Genomic DNA, 22,650 nt, shown 5'->3' with positions numbered 1-22,650 from the left:
AAAAATTTCTTACGGGTCAAAAAGTTTCTGATTTGCTTGATTAGATTTCTCAGATCCTCATTGCTCTTGTCCATTTTTTCTTTGGTAGCATTTGTCTTCAACAGAATGTCTTCAGCACTCTGTTTTGCCTCATCTGCCCTCAGTTTTGCTTCAGAGACCTAAATGTGAAGAATAAATTACCCATGGAAGACTTTCATTCTTTCTGAAGGAGACCAGAATATTGGAAATGGCCCAGAAATGATGTTGAAAAACTATGTTACTTGGAATCATGTGTCTGGGAAACAACTTTCTCCCATTCAACAAAGTATTGTATTCTTACAGACTGAAAGTATTCAGTATAGAGATTCCTAAACAGTGTTCTTATATAAATACAACTAGCATTTAAAATTTTTCAAGTTGTTTTTAACTCCCGGCCTATAAAATAGTCCTGAGTCTTTTTCTCAGGTACCCACATAAATATTTAAAAAGTGTGTGTCACTTTAGAAGAATAAATGCTCAGTTGCTTAGTATAGAATTTTTGTTGTACAGCTGTATGTATTTATAACCCTGGAGTCAGATAAGTAAGATGGCTATCTCAAATTATCCAGTATAAGATTTAAACATCTTGCACTAAAGCATGTGTTATTCTCCTCTCAGTGAGGAGAAAGCAAATTCTTTATCTGTAAAGAAAATCTCCCCATCTCTTTCTCTGACCTCACAGAAACATGAACTTTCATATTTGATTATGATATGCCCTTTTCATTTCAGTTAGCATTTAGAATTGATTTCTCCCTTTCAGATCCTCTAGTCCACAGCTGAAAGCAAACATACATAACAAAAACTGAGGACATCCACTAAATTACCATCTTGGAGAGCTGTTCCACTTCAGACAGGGCACTCAGGACATCTTGGTCCAAGTCCATGGCTTTCTGCCAGGCGTTGTGTGCAACAGTAACCAGACCACCACAGCCAGGCCCCCCACACTTCTTCTCTCCTTCATCAGTTCTGCAGTTTGGCCCGCCGCATTCAGTCTCGGAACAGGAGGCCCCTGGGGGTGTTCCACAGGTCTGCAACAAGCCAAGGATCAGGCACAATACTTCAGATAGTGAATCTGCTGCAGCAAAACAGCTGTGCAGGGCCTGGGTGGCCCCAGAGAATGTGTAGGTGGTCCTCAGTAAGGGTGCTTGAAAACAGTGTTTGGGAGACAGAATGGAGAGAGGAGCAAAGAGTTTAGGAATAAACTAACCTGCTTGTTTCCAAGGAAACAATAGAAGTTTACAACTCATCAGTATCTTCTGCCCAAATGAGTTAAAATACTATATGAGCTCTGCCCAGGATGCAGACATCTGCTATATTAAGTTGAATTCTGCCAGTGCAAGGGCCAAGGAATGCCTTCCTTTTTTTCTAACCAGTTAGATTAAAAGAAAAAAAAAAAAAGCCATTGTGAACCATCTTTGGGGCCAGCACCATATTAACTCCTCCGGTAAATATGGTGACATAAAAGACCTATTACCTAGCCTTTTAGTAACTTCCCGTCTTGTTAGGACTGGATCATTCCACATAAAATAGCCAAGAATAGGTCAGATGCAGTCATTATTGAAAGAAAATAGACAAAGGAGAGACTGCAGAGGAATGCTATAGTTGTAGCTGAAGAAGGATTTGTTGGCTGGTGGGATTTGAGCAGGGGAAGTGGGAAAACATTCCACATGTTAAAGAAAACAGTACAAAGGAACAAAGGTAGATGAAGCATTTCCAAATTACCACCCCCCACCACTGCCATCACACATGCATAGAGTCCTCCTTTCTTACCTACCAGAACCTCTCAAAGATCACCACTTGGTCATGGCATACAAATGCAAATTGATAAATTATAATACAAGTGTGCTATATGATAGAAAAGGCTGAGCAGGAAGAAAATTGCATTTAGAGTTGTTTTGTGGAAAAGCTCATACTGAAAAGAAGCCAAAGATTTACTGCAGTGAAAAGCAGTTAACAGAATATTCTCAAACAAGACAAGGAAAGTCTTGTTTTAAAAAAGTACAAAAAAGCAGTTTTTAAATAAATACAATCAACTCTTTAGCCTAATAATTTTAAGATAATTATAATCCCATTAGATCTCAAATTACAACTAAAATAAGTCATTTATCTGGCTTACAAAAACACAAAAAGCTTCAGAAAATAAAGTGTATTCTGCATGCTATAGAACATGAGTCTTAAGAACAGAAGTGTTGCTTTTTAAAAACCATCTGACAGCACACATAGAAGATCTGTTTTGTTTCAACAGACGGGGCAGACAGGGGTGGGGGGTGGGAAACCAGCATGGCTCTAGCTAAATATCCACAAAGATACAGAACTAGAAGTACCTGAAAAACAAAAGGACAAAAGTCTGTCTACACAAGGAAATGGCAGTAAAGAACTTACAGAAAGAATTCTCACAAGATCATTAACAAAGACAAAAACACAGTAAGAGAACTGAAGAAGCTGCTAATCCCTAGGTAGTTTACCAGGTGGAAAAGCAAGCATAGGGAAGGGCACACATTTGGAAAGGCCAGAGGAACCCCGAACCCCACCCACCGCCCATGCACCTCCCTGTCGCCCACGGAGATGCCTCCGGTTCAAGACAAAAATCCTTTAGCATGCTTAGCTGCTTCTTGTAGGTCACAGAGAACTTGTTTGTGATGACTGATTTTTTGTTTTTAACTACAATATGTAAGGAAGGAATCAATGCTGCAAGGAAAGTTTGAGAGAATTGGCATTTTATGCTTAATAACTTTGTCTCCTGTTAGCTGCAATTTACACATTGCTCTAAGCCTTCATTTTTCTTTTTTCTTCATCTTTTATTTTTCCATTTAATAAATGACAGATTATTTGCCCCCTGTTTGCTATAAAGTTTCAGAAGATAATGAGTATGAAACCTAGCAGGCATCAATAAACACTGTCTTATATTGTGACCAATTTTGTCTATTTCAGAGAAAGTGAGGATGAGAGGAGGGAGGAACCATCACTAAGACAAAGCTGTAATGAAGTTTGAACTCTTCTGTGCCTATGTACCTTCCATCTTTAACTTTCTCTGTGTCTCTGGGCTAAGAGAACACAAACCTTTGTCTATAAAAAATACCCTCCAAATTATCTCAGATAGGTATCCTTCCTTGAAAAAACAGGAAGGAAGAGGAAGAAACAGGCTCAGTTAGGCTTTTTTGGGGCCTTCTGCCTGATTTTCATTAAACTCACAACTCAATTTCATTTGGCTCCAGAGTTACTTTTTAAAACTTTCTGGGAAATGAATCTACTTTCCAGGCTGGTTTCAGGGTTAATCTTCACCAGGTAAAGTTACTGGAACAAAGGAACATAATAGCTAATACCCATGAAAAAATTCTTTTGCTCCCTTTAATTTTTAACGGAAGCCCCTTCTAGAATGATTCTGATATCCTACACTGAGATGGGTTTTATATTTCAAATCAGAACAAACTAAAAAGGGAGTGTCCAAGCTGGGTATGGTGACACATGCCTGTCATCACAGCTCCTCAGGAGGGTGAGGTGGGAGGATTGCTTCAGCCTAGGAGTTTGAGGTCAGCCTGGGCAACATAGGTAGACTCCATCTCTTAAAGAAAAAAAAGGTGGGGGTGGGGGTGGGCAGGGTAAGTGTTAGCCTGTAATCCCAGCACTTTGGGAGGCTGAGGTGGGAGGATTGCTGGAGACCAGGAGTTCAAGACTAACCTGAGCAATGTAGTGAGACTCTGTCTCTACTTAGGAAAAAAAATATTAAAGAAATGTTCACAGTGTAAAAAGGATCAAGTTTCAGTGAGATGTCACTGAGTAGCTAAAACAGAATGGGAGAACAGTCACGATTCATTCTTTAGTTGAGGACCAGAGAAACAGAAGAGGGGAGGGCTGGAAACCCATATGCTGCTGTTTTTAATCTTTCTTGGTTACAGATAGCCCATTCCAGGATCCAGAGACCTCAGCCTAGGAGTTTCACTCCTGCTGATTCATTTGCAAACTATTATAATAAAGACAAAGGATAGTGTTTTTTTTCTCAGCACCATAGCAGTAAGGCCACACCCCCAAACCTTACCATTTCGGCAGCGGCTGAAAGGTCTAGGCTTTGCAGCTTGCCTGCCAGTTCATCAAGGAGGCGAGCCTGCTCCTCTTGTTTTTCCTTGAACTGGGATTCTCGCTCCATCATTACATCTTCTACTCTGTCTCTCATGAGGGCTGACTGTTCCACAGTACTGTTGGGTTCTGTGGTGGAGGCATTCACCCTCTCCTCCGCCTCAAGAGACATCTGGAAATACTTGGTAATGCTATCCAAGGCACCTACGGTAGGAAATGAAATTGCCCACAGTTAACCTCATCATACTAGGCTTCCTCCCCAAGCAGTGTCTATATTTGATGTCTTCAGGTCCTACATTTACTGTAAGGTTTTAAAATTCAAGAAAAAATATTTATGAAATACAGTTTTCATGAGCAATGAATATGTTTTGTCCCATTAGCACCTACTCCAGCTCTGGAGTATGGCAAACATCTGGGTGAAAAATGAAAAATTAAGAAAATCATGCAGTCTTGTTTCTATTCACAAGCAAACATCCAGTTCTTTATAAATAGCTGGTGTCAGGCAGCCTGAAGATTATATGACCAGATGACTTTCCTCAATCTTTTATTCAAATCCACTCTAATGACTAATATAGTAGTCCTCCATATTTGTAGATTCCACATAATGTGGATTCAACCAACTGTGGATAGAAAGCATTTGGAAAAAATGGTTGTACTTGTACTGAATGTGTACAGACTTTTTCTTGCCATTATTTCCTAAACAATAACGTATAACAACTATTTACATAGCATTTACATTGTATTAGGTATTGTAAGTAATCTAGAGATTATTTTAAAGTATACTGGAGGGGGAAAAAAAAGTAAAGCTGGGTATGGTGGTTCACCTCTATAATCTCAGCTATTCAGAAGTCTGAGACGGGAGGATCACTTGAGTCCAGGAGTTCAAGATCAGCCTGAGCAGCATAGCAAGAGCCCATTTCTTAAAGAAAGAAAGAAAGAAAGAGAGAGAGAGAGAAAAAGAAAGAAAAGTATATAGGAGGATATGCATGGGTCATATGCAAATACTATGCCATTTTATATAACGGACTTGACCATCTGTGGATTTTGATTTCTGCAGTGGGTCCTGGAACCAGTCCTCATGGATCCCAAGGGATGACGGTATTATATATAACAGCATTTTATATTTTAGCTTTAGTCCAAAAGCAATCATGCATACAACAGTATGGATAGTTGGATAGTATGATATAACATACTTCTACATTCTTTCACTTTTTGCTGAGGATCCTATATGGTCTGTGATATAAATAATGATTTGCAAAAATTTTTTTCTGACCAAGCAGCATTCTTGAATGTGAAAGGATTTGCAGAAGTATTAATACCTTAAGTATTCAAAAGAACCCCCTTCCAAGAAAAGGCCAGGGGATTAAACTACTAACTGGAGGAAAAAAAAAAAAATCAGGAAATGGATACCATTCTGATACAACTATTGCCATTCACTCTGTGAGACCTTTGCTGTGTCCCTTAGGTTCTCTGTGCCCAAGTCCCACATTTGTAAAATGGGGACTTTGATCCTCATTTGTGCCAGAAACTGGATGAGCAGTTTTAAAATTTATTAGAAAACAATTTTTTTTTCCAAAATTGCTATATTAAAAGGTTAGACATACTGTTAAATTCATTGTCTGGGACTGAGTATTTGCACCAAAAAATGCTCACCCCGAATATCTGAGTTTTTGATAAATTCCAGTTGTTCAGCAAGTTCTTTCACAGTGTTGTCTAGGCTTTCTGCTTCTGTCTGTAGAGAATCCAGTTCTTTGGCTGTGCTGTTGCTTTGGGAAGTTGTGTCAGATAATTTCACTTCTACTTGAGCCATCATTTCTGTAACATCTTTAATCAGTTTCCTGTAAAGAGACAGTTAAGCTTACATAAACCCAAGGGAGGACTTTTACATTTCATATTTTCTACTAGTACTGTATCCATTACTAATTTCAAACCAATTCAGTAATTTGTAACATTTCATCTCTTTCTAAGCGCTAGTTTTATTTTCCTTATAAAAGATTGTATTAAATCTGACAATTTTTCTTTGTTCAGACTTAAGAGAAACACAGAAGTACCACTCAGCTGAGTTGTGGCAGACAAGCCATTTAAGGGATTCCAAATTTCTGCTGTAACATGAGCACAGGTCAGAGTGTGGAGTTCCGGTTCCATTCGCAGGCAGCTTCAAGCCCTTACAATCATAAAAACTCAAGACATAAATGACTCTGTTATACAGTTAGGCCTCCCAGCCACCAGCCCAAAACATTCTTCCCTAAGCCTATCTCCTTCAAGATGGAACATGCAGAGAGGAAGCCCTATAGCCCACCACAAAGACAACAGGAGCCAGCTGTATCAGCTTTCATACACTCCTCTCCTCCATCAGAGGAGCCTCCTCCTCCTACCAACAGCCTTTTTATTTTTTAAAAGAAAATAGCATCTCCCAAGAATGAAATGAGAACATTTAGCTTTCACGATATTTAATTTGGAATCTAAACTGTATTTTGTTCTGTACTTTCAAACCTACAAGGCCGTACTTTTGACATCTATTTGTATATTACTGTGTACATAGGTGTATGTGGGCATGTGTGTGCATGTGGGAGTGTGCTCCAGGTGGGTGTGGGTGGGGTTGTATGTGTATCGTAAATAAAGTAATATTTGAGCAGACTTTACCTCTGGGTATTATTGGTTCACCTAATTGAATATAATTGTCTTCTTGGGGATATAATAGTATAAAAAACCAGGAAAATGTAAAGATGCTGAAAGGTTGGGAGCCATTAGAAAAATGACATGTAAGGCTGAGATAAAACCATAACCCAACTCAAAAAGTAATTAAAGGGATCATTTGAAATGGTAGATTAAATTACATTTCAATGCCTTTTCCCTGAGGATAATATACATAGTTTCTTTTTTCAGTGCTTTGCTTTTATTATTTGACTCACAGAAGGCTTTCATTTCTTCTCAGTTCTCATAAAATGATACAATTTTTTAAAACAAGCAAATCTAGCATCATATTTTAAAATAAGGCCACTTTGGTTCCTAAAACATGTATCCTTGGATAGTATGTTGAAAAAAGAGTAATGGAACTAGTTTTCCTGTGATTATTACAATCTGTCTGGTTAAATGAATAGTGAGGGTAGAAACAGAGCTGTTTTGGGAATGTAATCTCTCTTCTGGCAGGCTCTCAAAGGACACCAGATTTTTTCTTCCTCCCAGAGGTGCGTAAGACCCAGGCCAAGAATCATTTCCTAAATGGGCTTGCATTCGGACCACGGCCTGCCAAAACTGTGATCTCTGCACATTAGGAGGCTTAGTCTTTTCAGTGAGGTAAAATGCCTCATTAAATGCATTGTCGCCCTGCATCAGACATTTCCTAACACTCTGGCCAGCTACATGGTCTTGGGCATAAAACCCGAGGCTTGACATCAAGGTCCAATTACTTTAAATCTAGGTCTAGGAAGGACTTCCTTCAAGTTGCTTGAACTAATGTCAGCTGTCTTCTGCTACTCATGTATGGTATGAGATGAAAAGTCCCTCTGGCTTCTTAGAGATGCTGATTAAAGTCTCATCACACACACAAAATGTTACTGTCATTTTGTAATATAAACACCTCAGTGTGCAGGATTTAACTGTGAAGTGGTCCCCTCAGGCCTAGATGGTGAGTCTGCAGTGAAACCATAGCATCTAGGGAAGCACAGATGCCTCATACCCTTTCCTGTTTTTGTCCTTTAGCACTTAGGTTTTATTGTGCTGTTTTGGGGGTTCCTTTTTGGCAAAAAATAATTTGGCAAAAGGAATTGAGATGTTTAGGGGCAAGAGAGGGGAGGCTGGGAGAAAGGGTAGAAAAATGATCCTTGAGAAGTTCAGCATCACTCAGCTCAATTCTCTAGGCTTCCACTAACAAACACTGTCCAATCAGAGGGGAAATTACACAGAGAAGGGGTGGGATGAGGACTTTCAGTGTAGAGCGGCTGTTATAACTAGATGAATGAAGCCCTGGGTCTGGTGGACTAATCGCAGAGAAGCAGAAAAAACTTGAAGTAAGGAGTCTTACTTGAGGTAATGGAATTTCCCCCATAGTAGCAATACTTAACAATTTATAGTTTTTTGCAATCCTGTTGTCATTTTATATATCAATCATTTCATTACTACATAAGGTAATGGCATATATTATCCTACCCCTTCTCCACAGGAGAGAAAATACAGGCTCAGGAACTGAGTCAACCAAGTTCACAAGCCTAGCATCAGACCCAAGACTCAATTATGGATCTTTGTCTTCTAAATCCAGCATGCCTCCCATTTTACTGACTTAGAACATGATTTGCAAGGAGGAGCACTGAGTGTAATGCTTGCATGTTCTGTACTGCAGCCTCCAGAAGGCTGGTCCCCATGGATGTGCCAACATTCACTCACCCAAATGCCCAGTCAAGACTGCTGGAAAATAAATGGCTCAGAATCTGTTTTCACCCACAGGACTAACCAAACCTCCTGATGGAAGCACCATGCCAGGAAATCTTTGCTGTTTATTCATAAAGCTGAAAAAATATTGTGAGTTATTCCTGTGGCTCATTAACTACTTACTCTGCTTCCTCAAAGAGATTCCCAATGTTTTTCAGTGGCTCTGCTGCGGGGCTCTGCGCCAGGATGTCTTTTATCTCGCTGACTTTCCTCTCCACTGAGTCCACAGTCTCACGGTAAGGCCCGATCACACCACTGATCTTCAAGGCCTTGGCTTTCTCCAGGAATCTGTGTGTCCTGTTGGTCAGCTCAGCAATGATCACGTCCCAAAGAGCAAAGCACTGGTGGCAGGGTGTGCAGTCAGGGAAGATCCCCGAGTACCCTCGCGTGCACTTGTCACAGCGTGGACCCTCAACACCCTCCACACAGACACACTGGCCCGTGGACTGGTCACACTGTGGCGTCTCAATGCCCCTGGGGTCACAGTCACAGGCTAGAAGGGAAGAAGCAATACTAGCTGATCTACTTGATCATGAACCTCAGCGACAAGATATGTCATTTAGAATCCTCATTTCACTGTGAAAATGGGAAGGTGTCAGCCATCGATGACAACTGACCAGCAGCTCACGTAGAGACTGTAGCAGCTTCCTGTAGCACATGCATGACTTCAATGGTTGCTAACTCCTTAGCAGTAATAATACTTTAAACAGAAATGTTTTACATGAATGACCCCATTTAACTCTCACAATAACCCCATGGGATAGGTGTTATAATAATCACTATTTCACAGATGTGGGAACTGAGAGATCAGAGAGATTACGTAACATGCCTCAAGTCTCACTGCAAGGGAAAGGCCATGCCAGGACTCTGATTCAGTTCTTTGCAACTCTGGAGTCTGTTCTCTTCACCTCCGTTCTGCCTTTGCCTCCCCCTTACTAGGATTTCCCTACATACCGTGTCTGTACAAACAATCCAGGTTACATCCTGCTAACATGCCACCTGGCATTGGATACATCACAAATGAGCAGCTCCTAACATACCTGACTCTATCTCGCAACAAAACATATTTGATGAAATGCAATAAACATGATCAAAACAAAACAAAACCCAAAGGAATTCTAAGTATCCAGTTTAAAGGCTTTTAATAAGTATAATCTAACTTGGGGGTGTCTGCCATTGTGATGACCACTGCCAGTACTACAAGCAGGGATCTTGGGAGCCATGCAGTCTCAGCCTCTCACAGACCCAATAGGGTTGGCACCTTATGCAAAGCCAAACGGCATAGGGTAAAATCACATGCCATACAGGACAAAATCTGTTCTTGGCCAGTAGCTGTGGCTGAGATTACTTAGCACAATGGCTGTGCCCTTGAACCCTGGCTTAGATTCCCAAGTTTCAGGTGACCAAATCATTTTTATATCAACATCTGACATTTAAAAGTATTTATATAAGGTTTAAGTAACAAAAGGCCTTATACTAACATCTTATCACTGGGCTTCCACCCATTCTGGCAAAAGGTAGGAATACATAAAGTAATATACTATCTTATTTCTCTAACTGGATTGTGGACTCCAAGGGCAGAGGCACATCTTAAACAATTTTTCCTTTTTCAGCATCGGACCCAGGGTTAACATGCAATCAGAATGCAAACGTCTTTGCCAAATGAAGCCCTAACCTTATTTTAGTCTAGGCTTGCAAGGACACTTACATACCTTTATAACAGAAAATAATCCTCCTGAAGTGCAATGTCAAGTGTGGCAAAGCACAACGGATTCATGCTTTCTCAGATTTTTTTTTTTTTTGAGACAGAGTTTTGGTCTTGTTGCCCAGGCTGGAGTGCAATGGCACAATCTCGGCTCACTGCAACCTCCGCCTCCTGGGTTCAAGCAACTCTCCTGCCTCAGCCTCCCGAGTAGCTGGGATTACAGGCATGCGCCACCACACCCAGCTAATTGTGTGGTTTTTTTTAAAATTAGGGACAGGGTTTCTCCATGTTGGTTAAGCTGGTCTGGAACTCCCGACCTCAGGTGATCTGCCTGCCTCGGCCTCCCAAAGTGCTGGGATTACAGGCGTGAGCCACTGCCTGCGGCCTTTTCTCAGATATCTTTATAAAATCTTGGGCCAATAGCTGTGATTTGCCTCTGAAAAACTTCCTTTTTTTGCGGAACAGAGTCTCGCTGTGTCGCCCAGGCTAGAGTGCAATGGCACGATCTCGGCTCACTCCAACCTCCACTTCCCGGGTTCAAGCTATTCTCCTGCCTCCACCGCCTGAGTAGCTGGGACTACAGGCATGCGCCACCACACCAGCTAATTTTTGTATTTTAAGTAGAGACGGGGTTTCACCATGTTGGCCAGGATGGTCTCGATCTCTTGACCTCGTGATACGCCCACCTTGGCCTCCCGAAGTGCTGGGATTACAGGCATGAGCCACTGCACCCAGCCTTCCTCTGAAAAACTTTCTAACGGAACATTTCCCAGAACCAGTTATACTGAGGGTCCTGAGATCTGCTATGACATCACCATCCTTTCAACCCAGAGATGTGTCTGTGGCCCATTAATTTGGCCCTCACCACATCCTGCCTTGTATTGCTAGTTTATCTTTTTATTGCCTTTGTTCTCCCCCTACATTGCAAGCTCTCAAGTGGCAGGTTTGAGGAGGACAACATTGTGGTTAAGAGCATGAACTGTAGACTGAGGGTGTAAATCCTGCCTTCTCCACACCTGTTATGTGACCCTGGGTAATTAGGAAACTGAGTCACGTCTTCCACATCTGTAAGAAGAGGTAATGATTATAAATACAGGACTGCTTTCGAGATAAAATAATTACAAAGTGCTTAGAAGAGCATCTGGTCTATAGCAAGCATTCAATAAATAAATCATTTTTATTATCGCTTTTTGTGTCCCTATAAGTGTCTGGTAGTCTTCTGCTAAGAGTGATGCTTGGTCATATTTCCATTGGATAAAGGGGAAAAACATATGTTCTGGCCATATGTTTATATGTATTTGCCAAAAAACATGATTATTCCAAAATTTGAAGTTTAGAATATTCTTCAACCTTTAGGATTTTAAAACATGTAATTTCCTTAGTGCCTGGGGTTTTCAAAAGCAAGACCTTAGGATTTCAAAAGTAAAACTTGGGTGTATGTTTTTCAAAAAACAGATCCTTTCCAGGCACTTAAGGTATGTTTCATTTTTCTTGTTTGGGGAATATTCTCATAATGAATCAGGAAGCTGCTCAGGCAAACCATGGATAACTTTAATGGTGATCCATAGACCATCAGTTCTATGATGTGTTCCTGGAAAAAAGTATCCCATTATGAAAAATTCTGTATCTTTATCTTGAAGATTAAAAACAAGTGTCAGCATATTATAGACTCAGAAGAGTTCTGCAGGAAAAACTTGTTTTACATTGTTTTTATCCAGTTGTATGCCAAAGTCATTTGGCCGTGAGATCTTTTCTTAGTGGAAGTCAATGCCAATGACACCCCAGAGAAATAATGAGAAAGGCTTGGGAAAACCACTACATTAATCAGTTTCTGAGATTAGGAAGAACTTAGATAAGTTACAAATAACTTAAAGAATTTAGTACCTTAAGAGTTTATGTTGTTTAGATTTTAGAAATAGATTTCCATTATCATTTGGTAAAATTTAGTCATCTTCCAGAAAGCTAAAAGTTACCCGAGTCACCTGGATCCTCAGCTCTCAAACTTGGGTAGGTATCAGAATCACCTGGAAGGTTCATTAAAAAACAGATTGCTTCTCCACTCTCCTCCCATCCCCCCATTCTGATTTAGTAGGTCTGGGTGGGGCCCAGAATTATTTTTGTTTCTAAGTTCCCAGGAGATACTGATGTTTAGAGTCATGAGACCCTGTTTTGTGGAGCACTGACTGTTACTTTCCTAGCTGTTTCTGCCCGCCTTCTGTATGTTAGAGAAAAAAAGAGCATGTGTGTGTGTGTGTATGTATGTGTGTCTGTCTGTGTGTGTGGAGAAAGAGAGACCTTCAAAGGGTGGCGCTGGAGCAGAATCATGACTTTGGAAGTTCACCAATGTAGGCTGATGCACAAATCTCAGGACTTACATAACAGAGGAAGAAGTGATGCCATTTGTAATAAAACTACAATGTCTGCCCTTGCCCTGCAGGGCACAGCCAGTGGTCAGGGGGAGGCAGCCCTCTGGGGTCTACTCACCCCTATCTCCCTTAGGCATCACACAATTGAGGCAGAGCTGCATATTGCTTGTAGTTTGCTTAGACAATTATTTATTTCCCATAGATGATGCAAAGGTACACCTTTGTTCAGTCCTAAATATTAGTTTTTTGCTGGATTCATGCTTGGGGCAAGGGATGCATGCATATGTTGATTTATTTTTAATTTCTCTGATTATTTTGAATTTATTTCATTGCTAAAGGCATGTCTCGCTCCCATTCTGTCACAGGCATCTTTACGGGGAAAAGAGCCCAACCCTGAAAGACTTTAAAGGCAGATAAGGCTTCCCTCTTTATCTGGCCAAGGGAAATTAGCCTGGGCAAGAGTTCCAATGAGCCAGCAGAGCTTCGGCTCTCTCCAGAAGTCAACCACCAGTTCAGCCCAACTGACCAACATTCCTTTCTCCCAACTGAAAAGTAAACCATCAAATCTCACAGATGACTGGATTGCAGTCTCATTATTGAAAAAGTTGGTCCTGACTCTCCGGGAAGGGCACCAAATAACTAGTCTCAAATGCACCTGGTTTTGATTTCAAGCTGAAGCCCCTGGTCATGTGCTTCCCTCCCTGGCTATTGAATTTCCAGAATTGCTTCTCTTGGGATCACCTAAGAGGCAGGCACCAGAAGGCCCACATTTTACAACCTTGTAAAAAGAACCCCTCCACTTCAAAAATATTTTCAGTGAAACTCCCACACTCACGTGGCTGAAGCGGAAAGGTCAGTTCACAATTGACAAGTTAGTAAAACTTCATAGACTAATGTATGGAGGAGATTCTCCCATCATTTCACAGACCCACCAGGATCTGAAAACCTGTGAACTGACTATTCAGGCTGCTGCTGACAAGGTCCAGTGGGGTTTCTTCTCTCTTAAGAGAAAGGAATCAGAATCCAAATGACCTGGATAAAGCACAGCCTTACTTTAAGAAATGGGATTACTTGGCAGAGAATCAGAAACTTTCTCTTGGAAAGGAGGGCATATGTAGCAAAAGTTGTTGCCTAATCTTTAAGATGAACAAATAATAAAAAGTATTTTTTAAATAAGATAATCATTTTAACAAGCTGTAATAATTCGACTTTCATCTGTGAATACACTCTCTGTTCTGCGGTCAGTAGGCTTCCTCTATTTTTACTAAGTTTTCTTATCATTTCAAACATAATTTTTAAGAGGTAGGTAAATGAAAGCTATTGTACTGATTTTCAAGATAAGAAGGCCCAGAGGAAAACACTAGCAAGTCAATGCCAGAATGGGAAATAGTCTATGTACCCATTTATCACACAGACCTATATTGCCTGCTTCCTTTACATCCTTCCCTCTGCTCCTCCAGACCTTCCTGTGCCCACTGAACGAAGTCTACCCTCAATGGCCTGCCACTGAAGGCTTCACACAGTCTGGTGAAACCAAATCTCTCTATGACTCTCCAGCTAAGACTGTTTCCTGAGGGCATCTCCCACAGCTGTATTGTCCTTTAGCTAGGATGACAATTTCCTCTCTCAATACCAACTGTCAACGAGTAGCCCCCAGGCTTGTGGAAAGAGCTGGGACAGGAGGCCACATAGGCCTGGCTTCAGATCCCAGTTCTTTCCTCACTCGGGATAAGCCTTTGGGCAAGTCCCTTAACCTCTCTGAGTCTGAGATTAGTCAACTGTAAAATGGGGATGATACCCCCATAAGTTGTTTGTTGCAAGGATAAAATTAAGAATACTTACATAATATGCCTAAAAGTGCTTGGCACTCAGCACATTCTCTGTAGATGGCCACTAGAGCTAATCTTTTCTGCAAACCCTTCCCTAATGACTCCAGTTACTACTGATCTTCTTCTGACAATTAAAAGTTTGTGCCACTTAGACTTTCTGCTATGTTTTTACTTCATTTTATGTACCTCATGTCCCCAAATAGCCTGCAAGTGGCAGAACAGTATCAGCTGTTCTCTCTGTGTCCACTCCTCACTCCACACCATTGGTCACTCAGTGTTGGGCTTATTATCCTCCTTTCTGTGGGAAACTTAAATTTGCCTTGGGACAGAGAAAGTGCTACACCCTAAGATTCAGGTAATGGGGTTCTCTTCTGCCATGGACCTTGCCTCAAAGCAACATGGGACTCCAGGATCTGCTGCAATGCCAAGAAGTTTACTTATACTTCAGGCATTTCTATTTACTAAAAGCAAGGGCAATTTAAATAATTTTTATCTCTTATATGGGATTTTCTTTTTTCTGACATTCTCTTCTATCCTTTTCCCTTTTTGACCTCAGTAATATAACTTCAATTTTGGAATGAAAGTTGGGGGATGAATATAATTTCATCTGCAGAAATGAGCTGCCTGTCTAGCACAGGGATCATCAAGTTTTAATGTAAAAGTTGAAATAGTAAATCTTTCCAGCTTTCAGGCCATTCTGTCTCTGTCATGATGACTTGACTCTGGCATTGCTGTCCACAAGCAGCCAGGGAAAATACATAAACAAGTGGGTGTAAAACTTTATTAACCACTATGGGCAGGGGGCTGGATTTGGCCTCTGCCTGTGGTCTGCCCAGTTCTGGTCTAGCCTACCACTTCTGAGGACACATTCTGTAATTAGGATTATGTAAGACAAGACTTCACTCTACTTCAACAGTATTTATAGGTCTCCAAAGAATCGAATGAAGTCTGATTTTCTGAGTCGCAATGGAAATAGTAAGGTGGGTGGTTGTGAAAGAAATCCCAACATTAGAAAATACAGGCATTCTAAAGATTAATGTCTGGGCAAAAGAACACACTGTGTTTTTCTACTAAAAAACACGAAATGAGAAACAAGCATGGTGGGGAAGTGGCCACTACCCAAAGCCTCTTGAGTATGCCCCACATTTACAGTTTGCCTGGGTTTAGAGACACTGCCCTTTTCCAAGAGCCAGAGGCCCCAAATGGAAACTTTACCCTTCCTTTTTGCTGTCTATGAATCAACAGAAAGATTCCTCCTGTGACCCTTGGACTCCTGAGGAGGACAATGCAGCGCTCCAGGCTGTTTTCTCCAGCACGTTCATGGTGGGTGGATGAGATTCCCTCTCCATCCCAGCACAGTGGTGGGCTTGTTCAGGCTTGGCACGATTGGCCAACATCCCCAACCCGCCTGGACAATAGGAACATTCAACAATCTGTAAGTTGGAGGCTCAACTCATTTGTCTTTTATATAACTACGTTCTTTTTTTCCATAAGGGGAATACTTAGCTAGGACTTAAATCTTTCTATAAGCGTATTGTTAGCTAGTTGGCACCAGAAAGTCTAAATTTATGCCCTCTAACAAACCAATTCAACTGAAAACATATTTGTCAAGCAATTACATAATTGGAGAAGAGAGCTGATGTTCTTTTTGCATAGTTCCATCTAATTTTGAATGACACCTCTTCTTGCCCCTGCTGATTTCTGGGCCCATCGCTTCAGAAAGCCCCTGTCCTCCTGTTTCTGTTCGTGAATGCATTCCAGCACAAACAGAACCATGAGCCTTGTCTGCCTCTGCATCTTGGCCCCTGTCTTCACAGGCCACATTGGTCCTACTCCTGTTGCCACCCTGTATGCACCAGGCCCCTAGATGGCCATGAATCAATCCCCCATTGTCCACTCAAATCAATTCTCACTCTTTCTGGGTGCTTTGTAGGTTATGAGCAAAAAGACTGCCAAAAGCATTGAGGATCCAACACTTTCTCTGTCTGACAGACTGCCTTAAGCACTGTGGGACATTTATTATCCTTGGCTCCTGCATACCTAGTGCCTATAGCAACGACCCCATTATGGTGATGACCCAAAATACTCCCCTCCTCCCAAATTTCCAGATGTCCCCACCCCAGCTCAGCCACTGTGGGCACAAAGGAGGGACAGTGTCTACTTTAACACCCCAAAGAAAGATGCCCCAACATTTTATTTTATTTTGACACAGAGTCTTGCTCTGTCACCCAGGCTGGAGTGTAATGGCATGATCTCTGCTCACTGCAACCTCTGCCTCCTGGGTTCAAGTGATTCTCATGCCTCAGCCTCCCAAGTAGCCAGGATTATAGGTGTGCGCCACCATGCCTGATTAATTTTTGTATTTCTAGTAGAGATGGGGTTTCACCATGTTGGTCAGGCTGGTCTTGAACTCCTGACCTCAAGTGATCCTCCTGCTTTGGCCTCCCAAAGTGCTGGGATTACAGGTGTCAGCCACCGTGCCCAGCTAACATTTTATAACTTTGAATTGCCAAAGTTTGCAATGAGGTCAGCTGCCTTCACCCCGTATTTTAACACTTTGGGGAAAGAGGATGTCTGGTCTTCCATGAAAAAAAAAACAAAACAACCTAAAGATAAGGTTGGAGAGATGACAATGTAGTGGGAAAACAAGGGGAAAATGGAACACCTAGATCTAGAACCTGGAAGTATCTCTTAGGATGTTTTCACTTGTGCTCACTTGGAGCTTCTAATACTTCCGGAGGGCTTGAAACCAACTTTTTCTTGCCGGTGTAAGCTGACTGAGTGTCATTATTAGGGTCACAAATATGAATGATACATACATATAAATGCAGAGAGGATTGGAAAGATTCCTATGAAGCTGAGTAAAAAGAGGAGTATACTGGGTGAGGGAGATGAGAAGGGACTTTGTTTTCTTCTAATACAGGAGTACCAATTGCTTGAAGTGAATGCAGGCAGCCTGGCTCCAGGACCTACACTCTGCTATGGGATCTCTTCATCTGTCTGCATCCCTGCTGCCCTTGTGCCACTGGGATCAGCCAACACAATGGGCAAACCATAAAGCCAGGTGATCTTTGTAGTTCCTCCATTAACTATGATTATCTATGATTATCTTACAGAAAAAAAGGAAATGCCAAAGGGAAAAGCAAAAAGGAACAGACATATCCAGTTTCAATACATTCTCTTTAAACAAACCAGGTTTATTTGCAGAATACTTCGTTTCTGTTTTTTATTGCTTGTTTGCTTTTCCTGATGAAAAGTTTCTTACCTAACGAGCTGACCTTTCTTCTGGATAAAAGGAACAAAGAAGTTGGCGAACAATGATGCCATGAATCTTACTCTTTGCAGAGTTTCTAAAACAGGATCTAACTTTTGACCCAAACAAGTTGACAAGGTTCCTATAAGCCACAATTTCCCTGACAGATTTAGAGGCGAAAGTTTAAAGAGAAGATGAAAGGGTAAGGAGTAAAGTTCTAAGGGCCACATGAACAACTCTCTGATTGACTCTGACTCTGGGTAGCAGGCCTTTCCTGCTAACAAAGCTAAGATGGAGCCAAAGGTCAGAAAGCTTTGGCAGAGAAAGCTATTTTGCCAATGACACATGCTGACAGAATCAGGGTATGAGCAACGATAGAGCCATTATCTGGAAAAAATCAAGCTTTGGGGCATTATAAGTTTGAGGAATTTAACAGAGTAGTGATTACAGCCCTGGAAAAACCAGATTTTAAGCAGAGTTTTACTTTCTTTTTTTTTTTTTTTTTCTTTTGAGACGGAGTCTTGCTCTGTCGCCCAGGCTGGAGTGCAGTGGCCGGATCTCAGCTCACTGCAAGCTCCACCTCCCGGGTTCACGCCATTCTCCTGCCTCAGCCTCCGGAGTAGCTGGGACTACAGGCGCCCGCCACCTTGCCCGGCTAGTTTTTTTTGTATTTTTTAGTAGAGACGGGGTTTCACCATGTTAGCCAGGATGGTCTTGATCTCCTGACCTCGTGATCCACCCGTCTCGGCCTCCCAAAGTGCTGGGATTACAGGCTTGAGCCACCGCGCCCGGCCGAGTTTTACTTTCAAGAGACATCTTGGAGAAACTGGTCCACTGGATTTCAATACCTTCTTATGGAAGTGGGGATGTCAGATCTCATTAAGAACCAAATTTGGAGAATGATGAAAGAAAAGTACTTGTTTATTGACATAGCAAACATCATCCCCACTGTGAAACAAACATTAATCTAAGAGGTCCATACAAACCCTTCTGGCTAAGCATCGACTTAAAACTCAAATCCTATCTAATTTGTTCTGATCTTGCCCGCTGACCTTTCTCTGCTGTTAAGGAACAGACGCACCCTGAAGGAACACAGTTTCTAGGTTCCTGACCTTCTATAGGAGATACTGAATGAGTTGCCAACTTGAAGATCTGTATTATTTCTTGCTGTAGTTGTGTCCAAAAAAATAAAACAGTCATTTTAAAAATTTAAGAGTCCTGGCCAGGCGCGGTGGCTCACGCCTGTAATTCCAGCACTTTGGGAGGCTAAGGCGGGAAGATCATAAGGTTAGGAGTTCCAGACCAGCCTGACTAACATGGTGAAACCCTGTCTCTACAAATACAAAAATTAGCCAGGCATGGTGGTATGTGCCTGTAATCCTAGCTATTTGGGAGGCTAAGGCAGGAGAATCGCTTGAACCCGGGAGGCAGAGGTTGCAGTGAGCTGAGATTGCGCCACTGCACTCCAGCCTGGGTGACAGAGTGAGACTTCATCTCAAAAAATAAAAAATAAAAAAATTTAAGAGTCCAACAGAGACCTATAATTTCAGATGTGCAACAAATATATACCAAAGAGTACATAAGAAACTGCAGAAAATATTTATCCATAATGATCAATTAAAAACAGGGAAGAAAATCAAGTAGGAAAGAAAGAATATAAAAACAGAGTTGCAACAGCCTGTTCAATCTTTTCCATAAATACTTTAAGATCTGAAAAATGACTTTCCAGGTCAAAAAAATTGCAATGCCATAAAAATCAAGCAATCCTTATGATTCACTTAATTTTAACAAGTTTTTGTTTGTAGGAAAAGTCAGTTTTTTTTGTTAGTTTTTTTAACATAAGCCTAGATGAAAATCTGGGCTTTATTCACATTTAACTGACTTGGAGCCCCTACCGTACATACCTTTGTTGTGCACGAAGTCTCTATGACATTGCCTTCCAGGTTTCACTAGTGGGGATGTTATCTTACGCACATATGCCAAGAGCTTAAACTTGTCAGCAAAGTCTAGTTGATCCAATGAATCCAGTGATCTTTTTTTTTTTTTTTTTTGAGACGGAGTCTCGCTCTGTCGCCCAGACTGGAGTGCAGTGGCCGGATCTCAGCTCACTGCAAGCTCCGCCTCCCAGGTTTACGCCATTCTCCTGCCTCAGCCTCCCGAGTAGCTGGGACTACAGGCGCCCGCCACCTCGCCCGGCTAGTTTTTTTTGTATTTGTTAGTAGAGACGGGGTTTTACCGTGTTAGCCAGGATGGTCTCAATCTCCTGACCTCGTGATCCGCCCGTCTCGGCCTCCCAAAGTGCTGGGATTACAGGCTTGAGCCACCGCGCCCGGCCTTCAGTGATCTTACTAGAATAACCATTTACCTCTTCTTGTGCCATCGAGGAAGTTGGCCACAAAATACTGTTCAGAGGGGTGTAAAAAGTCACTTTGCCAAACATGGTTCATATGGTCCCACTTTGGTTAAAAGTATTTAAAAAAGCAGCTGTGTGTGTATTTATGGTGTGTGTGTGTGCTTGCTTACAGACACACAGAAACAAACTTTATCCCAGGGTGTGAGGCCGGGAGAGTATGCACATCCACTCTTGACTACCTATACTTATGGGCAGGGCTAGATTTGTTAGATTGTTTTTTAAACAATCAGTGTTAATTTATTTTGCAATTAAATACAGGTTCTTATTGACACGTTAATTTGTACTGTGTTTTATAATTTACAGAAGGCTCTTGCAGAAACCCCATTCCCTCCACTCTCTGATGAAGTCAACGCGAGAACGCCCGCACCTCACCTCGGCACTCCACGTCAGGGTCTCCCCAGAAGAGTTCCTGGCACTCGCTGCAGGTGCGGCCTCCAAACCCAGGCATGCACTGGCACTGCCCTGTGAACTGTGGCCAGAACACAGACCTTAGTCAAGCAGGCTTCAGGCCAGAAGCCAGTTGTCATCTTTTTTTTCTAGCTGCCAGTTAGAAGTGGGAATGAACTGTTCACCTGAGAAGGTCTCCATTGACTAGGAAAAGGGACTCCCGCTTCGATTGTAGGTGTCGAGAGCCCCATGCCAGCATCTAACTGCTCTTTTGCAACAGGGCTTGGAAAGGTCTGTGGCATATTATTATTTATTTTCCTGTTTCCTCACTTTTATCCTCGCAGATCAGCCACATTTCTGGGCCACCTTTGACTCTCCTGACTTAGGGAGTATGTCCTCCTTAGTATGTGTCAGGAAACAACAGCACTTTTTACAATGCTGAGTATGGCTAATTGGTTCCTTTCAAGTTGAGAAGCTAAGAAAAAAGTCTGCTTCAGTGGCCAGGTACTGAAGAGAAGAGAAATAGCACACCCTTGTCTATTCTTATGTGAGTCTGCATCTGCAGCTGGGACCCTCTATTGAAATGCTATGGGTGTGTCTGATGGGGAGTCTGTGCACAGTTATGTGGACCCAGCCAAGGGGTACAAATGAAGGCTGAGATCCAGGCCACGCTGTGTTTGCCAAGCCATGTGCCCTGGGGCCTTGCTCTAACTGGGGCAAAGTCACCATAAGCTGACCCCTGGGCTCATAAAGGCATCATCCCCAGCAGCAGTCCCTCACCTCATTGCAAGATGGCCCGAAGGAATGAGCAGCGTTGCAGTTGCATGGGTCACAGCCAGTGCCACTGGCCAGCTGCCAGGTATTAGGCGCACAGCGGTCACAGTTCTGCCCAATCACATTAGGAAGACACAAGCACTGACCAGTGGCTTTGTCACACTGGCAGTCAGAGCCGTTACAGTGCTCTTGCACGGTGCCCAGGTAATTACAGACACACTCTGAAAAAGAACATCACATTTACTTATTGTCATACTCCCAAATACACAGGCATGCAGACGTTAGCCACATGTAAACGCTAAGATGTTCCCACTTCAGATCCTGACCTTGAAATGCAAAGAAAGAAAGAAATGGAGGTGATTCAAAAAGAAAGCTAAAATTATTGTTGTTTAGAAGTTCTCATGTCTTACACAGTTCTGACATTTCCCAGATACACACAGTGATACATTTCACCCAAAAGTATGTTCAAAATACACAGATTTGACAAGCTGCTGGTGAGTCATTTTAAAATTGAAGGTTTAACTGGAAATAATAAAAAAAAAAAATGCCAGTGGGAATTGAGATATCTAATAATTTCAAACTCTTGGCAGGGAACAGCAGTAATAAACGTGTCGGACATAGCAGGTAAAAGCCCTTTAAGCTACTAAGGCTTTAAGGAATCCAGTCCTGCTGGTCCCTAGCATTCCACACGTTTGTATAAACAAAGCCAGGAGCCTGGGGGCTGTGCAGCTGCAGCAGGAGGAAATGCTAGTTGATCTCTTGATAAGAGAGAAATAAAGAGTTCCAAAAGAGAAATGTTAGAGATGCTACTTCTTTCTCTTCCTTAAGCTGGAAGGCTCTATTCCATCAATGCAACTAGAAAAGGTGGGACCACAGTGGGTATTTAGGATTTCAAAGTCCATCCAACCAGCAAGTTCATCAGCAAAGCAGACCATCAATACCCTCTACTGGATGCCATTTATCATGGGGACAGCTACATGGTTTTTCTTTCCTGTTATCTCTCCCAGGCACCAAGTCACATCTTGAGACCTCAGTCCTGCTAGACAGTGTGGATGTAAAGAAAAAAACAAACATGGCCCGGCACAATGCCTCACGCCTGTAATCCTAGCACTTTGGAAGGCCGAGGTGGGTAGATCACCTGAGGTCAGGAGTTCAACATGACCAAGATGGCGAAACCTCATCTCTATTAAAAATACAAAAATTAGCTGGGTGTGGTGGCGGGCACCTGTAATCCCAGCTACTTGGGAGGCAGAGGTTGTAGTAAGCTGAGATCATGCCATTGCACTCCAGCCTGGGCGACAGAATGAGACTCTGTCTCAAAAAAAAAAAAAAAAAAGAAAAAGAAAAAATGGAAAGAAAAGAAAAAGTAAAAGAGAAAAAATATTTGGTCTCATCTTTCCTTA

At 42.0% G+C, this 22,650-nt stretch overlaps 1 protein-coding gene across 1 annotated transcript in view; it reads right to left on the bottom strand.

Annotated features, from left to right (window-relative positions):
- The window catches only part of LAMB1 (laminin, beta 1), an 88,765-nt gene that overhangs the window by 7,649 nt on the left and 58,466 nt on the right, over nt 1–22,650 (bottom strand). Inside the window, exons 23-29 of the mRNA XM_011948192.1 lie at nt 21,254–21,468; nt 20,459–20,555; nt 8,644–9,013; nt 5,746–5,930; nt 4,055–4,296; nt 843–1,046; nt 14–158 (exon numbers count right to left, since the gene is read on the bottom strand). Of these exons, the coding sequence (XP_011803582.1) occupies nt 14–158; nt 843–1,046; nt 4,055–4,296; nt 5,746–5,930; nt 8,644–9,013; nt 20,459–20,555; nt 21,254–21,468 (1,458 nt within the window). The remainder of the gene's footprint in view (nt 1–13; nt 159–842; nt 1,047–4,054; nt 4,297–5,745; nt 5,931–8,643; nt 9,014–20,458; nt 20,556–21,253; nt 21,469–22,650) is intronic.

The sequence above is a fragment of the Colobus angolensis genome, unplaced genomic scaffold (assembly GCF_000951035.1).
Source record: "Colobus angolensis palliatus isolate OR3802 unplaced genomic scaffold, Cang.pa_1.0 Scaffold275, whole genome shotgun sequence".
In the NCBI taxonomy this organism is placed as follows: domain Eukaryota; kingdom Metazoa; phylum Chordata; class Mammalia; order Primates; family Cercopithecidae; genus Colobus; species Colobus angolensis.
The sequence above is the reverse complement of the archived record's forward strand: the minus strand, read 5'-3'. Positions and strand labels throughout refer to the sequence as shown.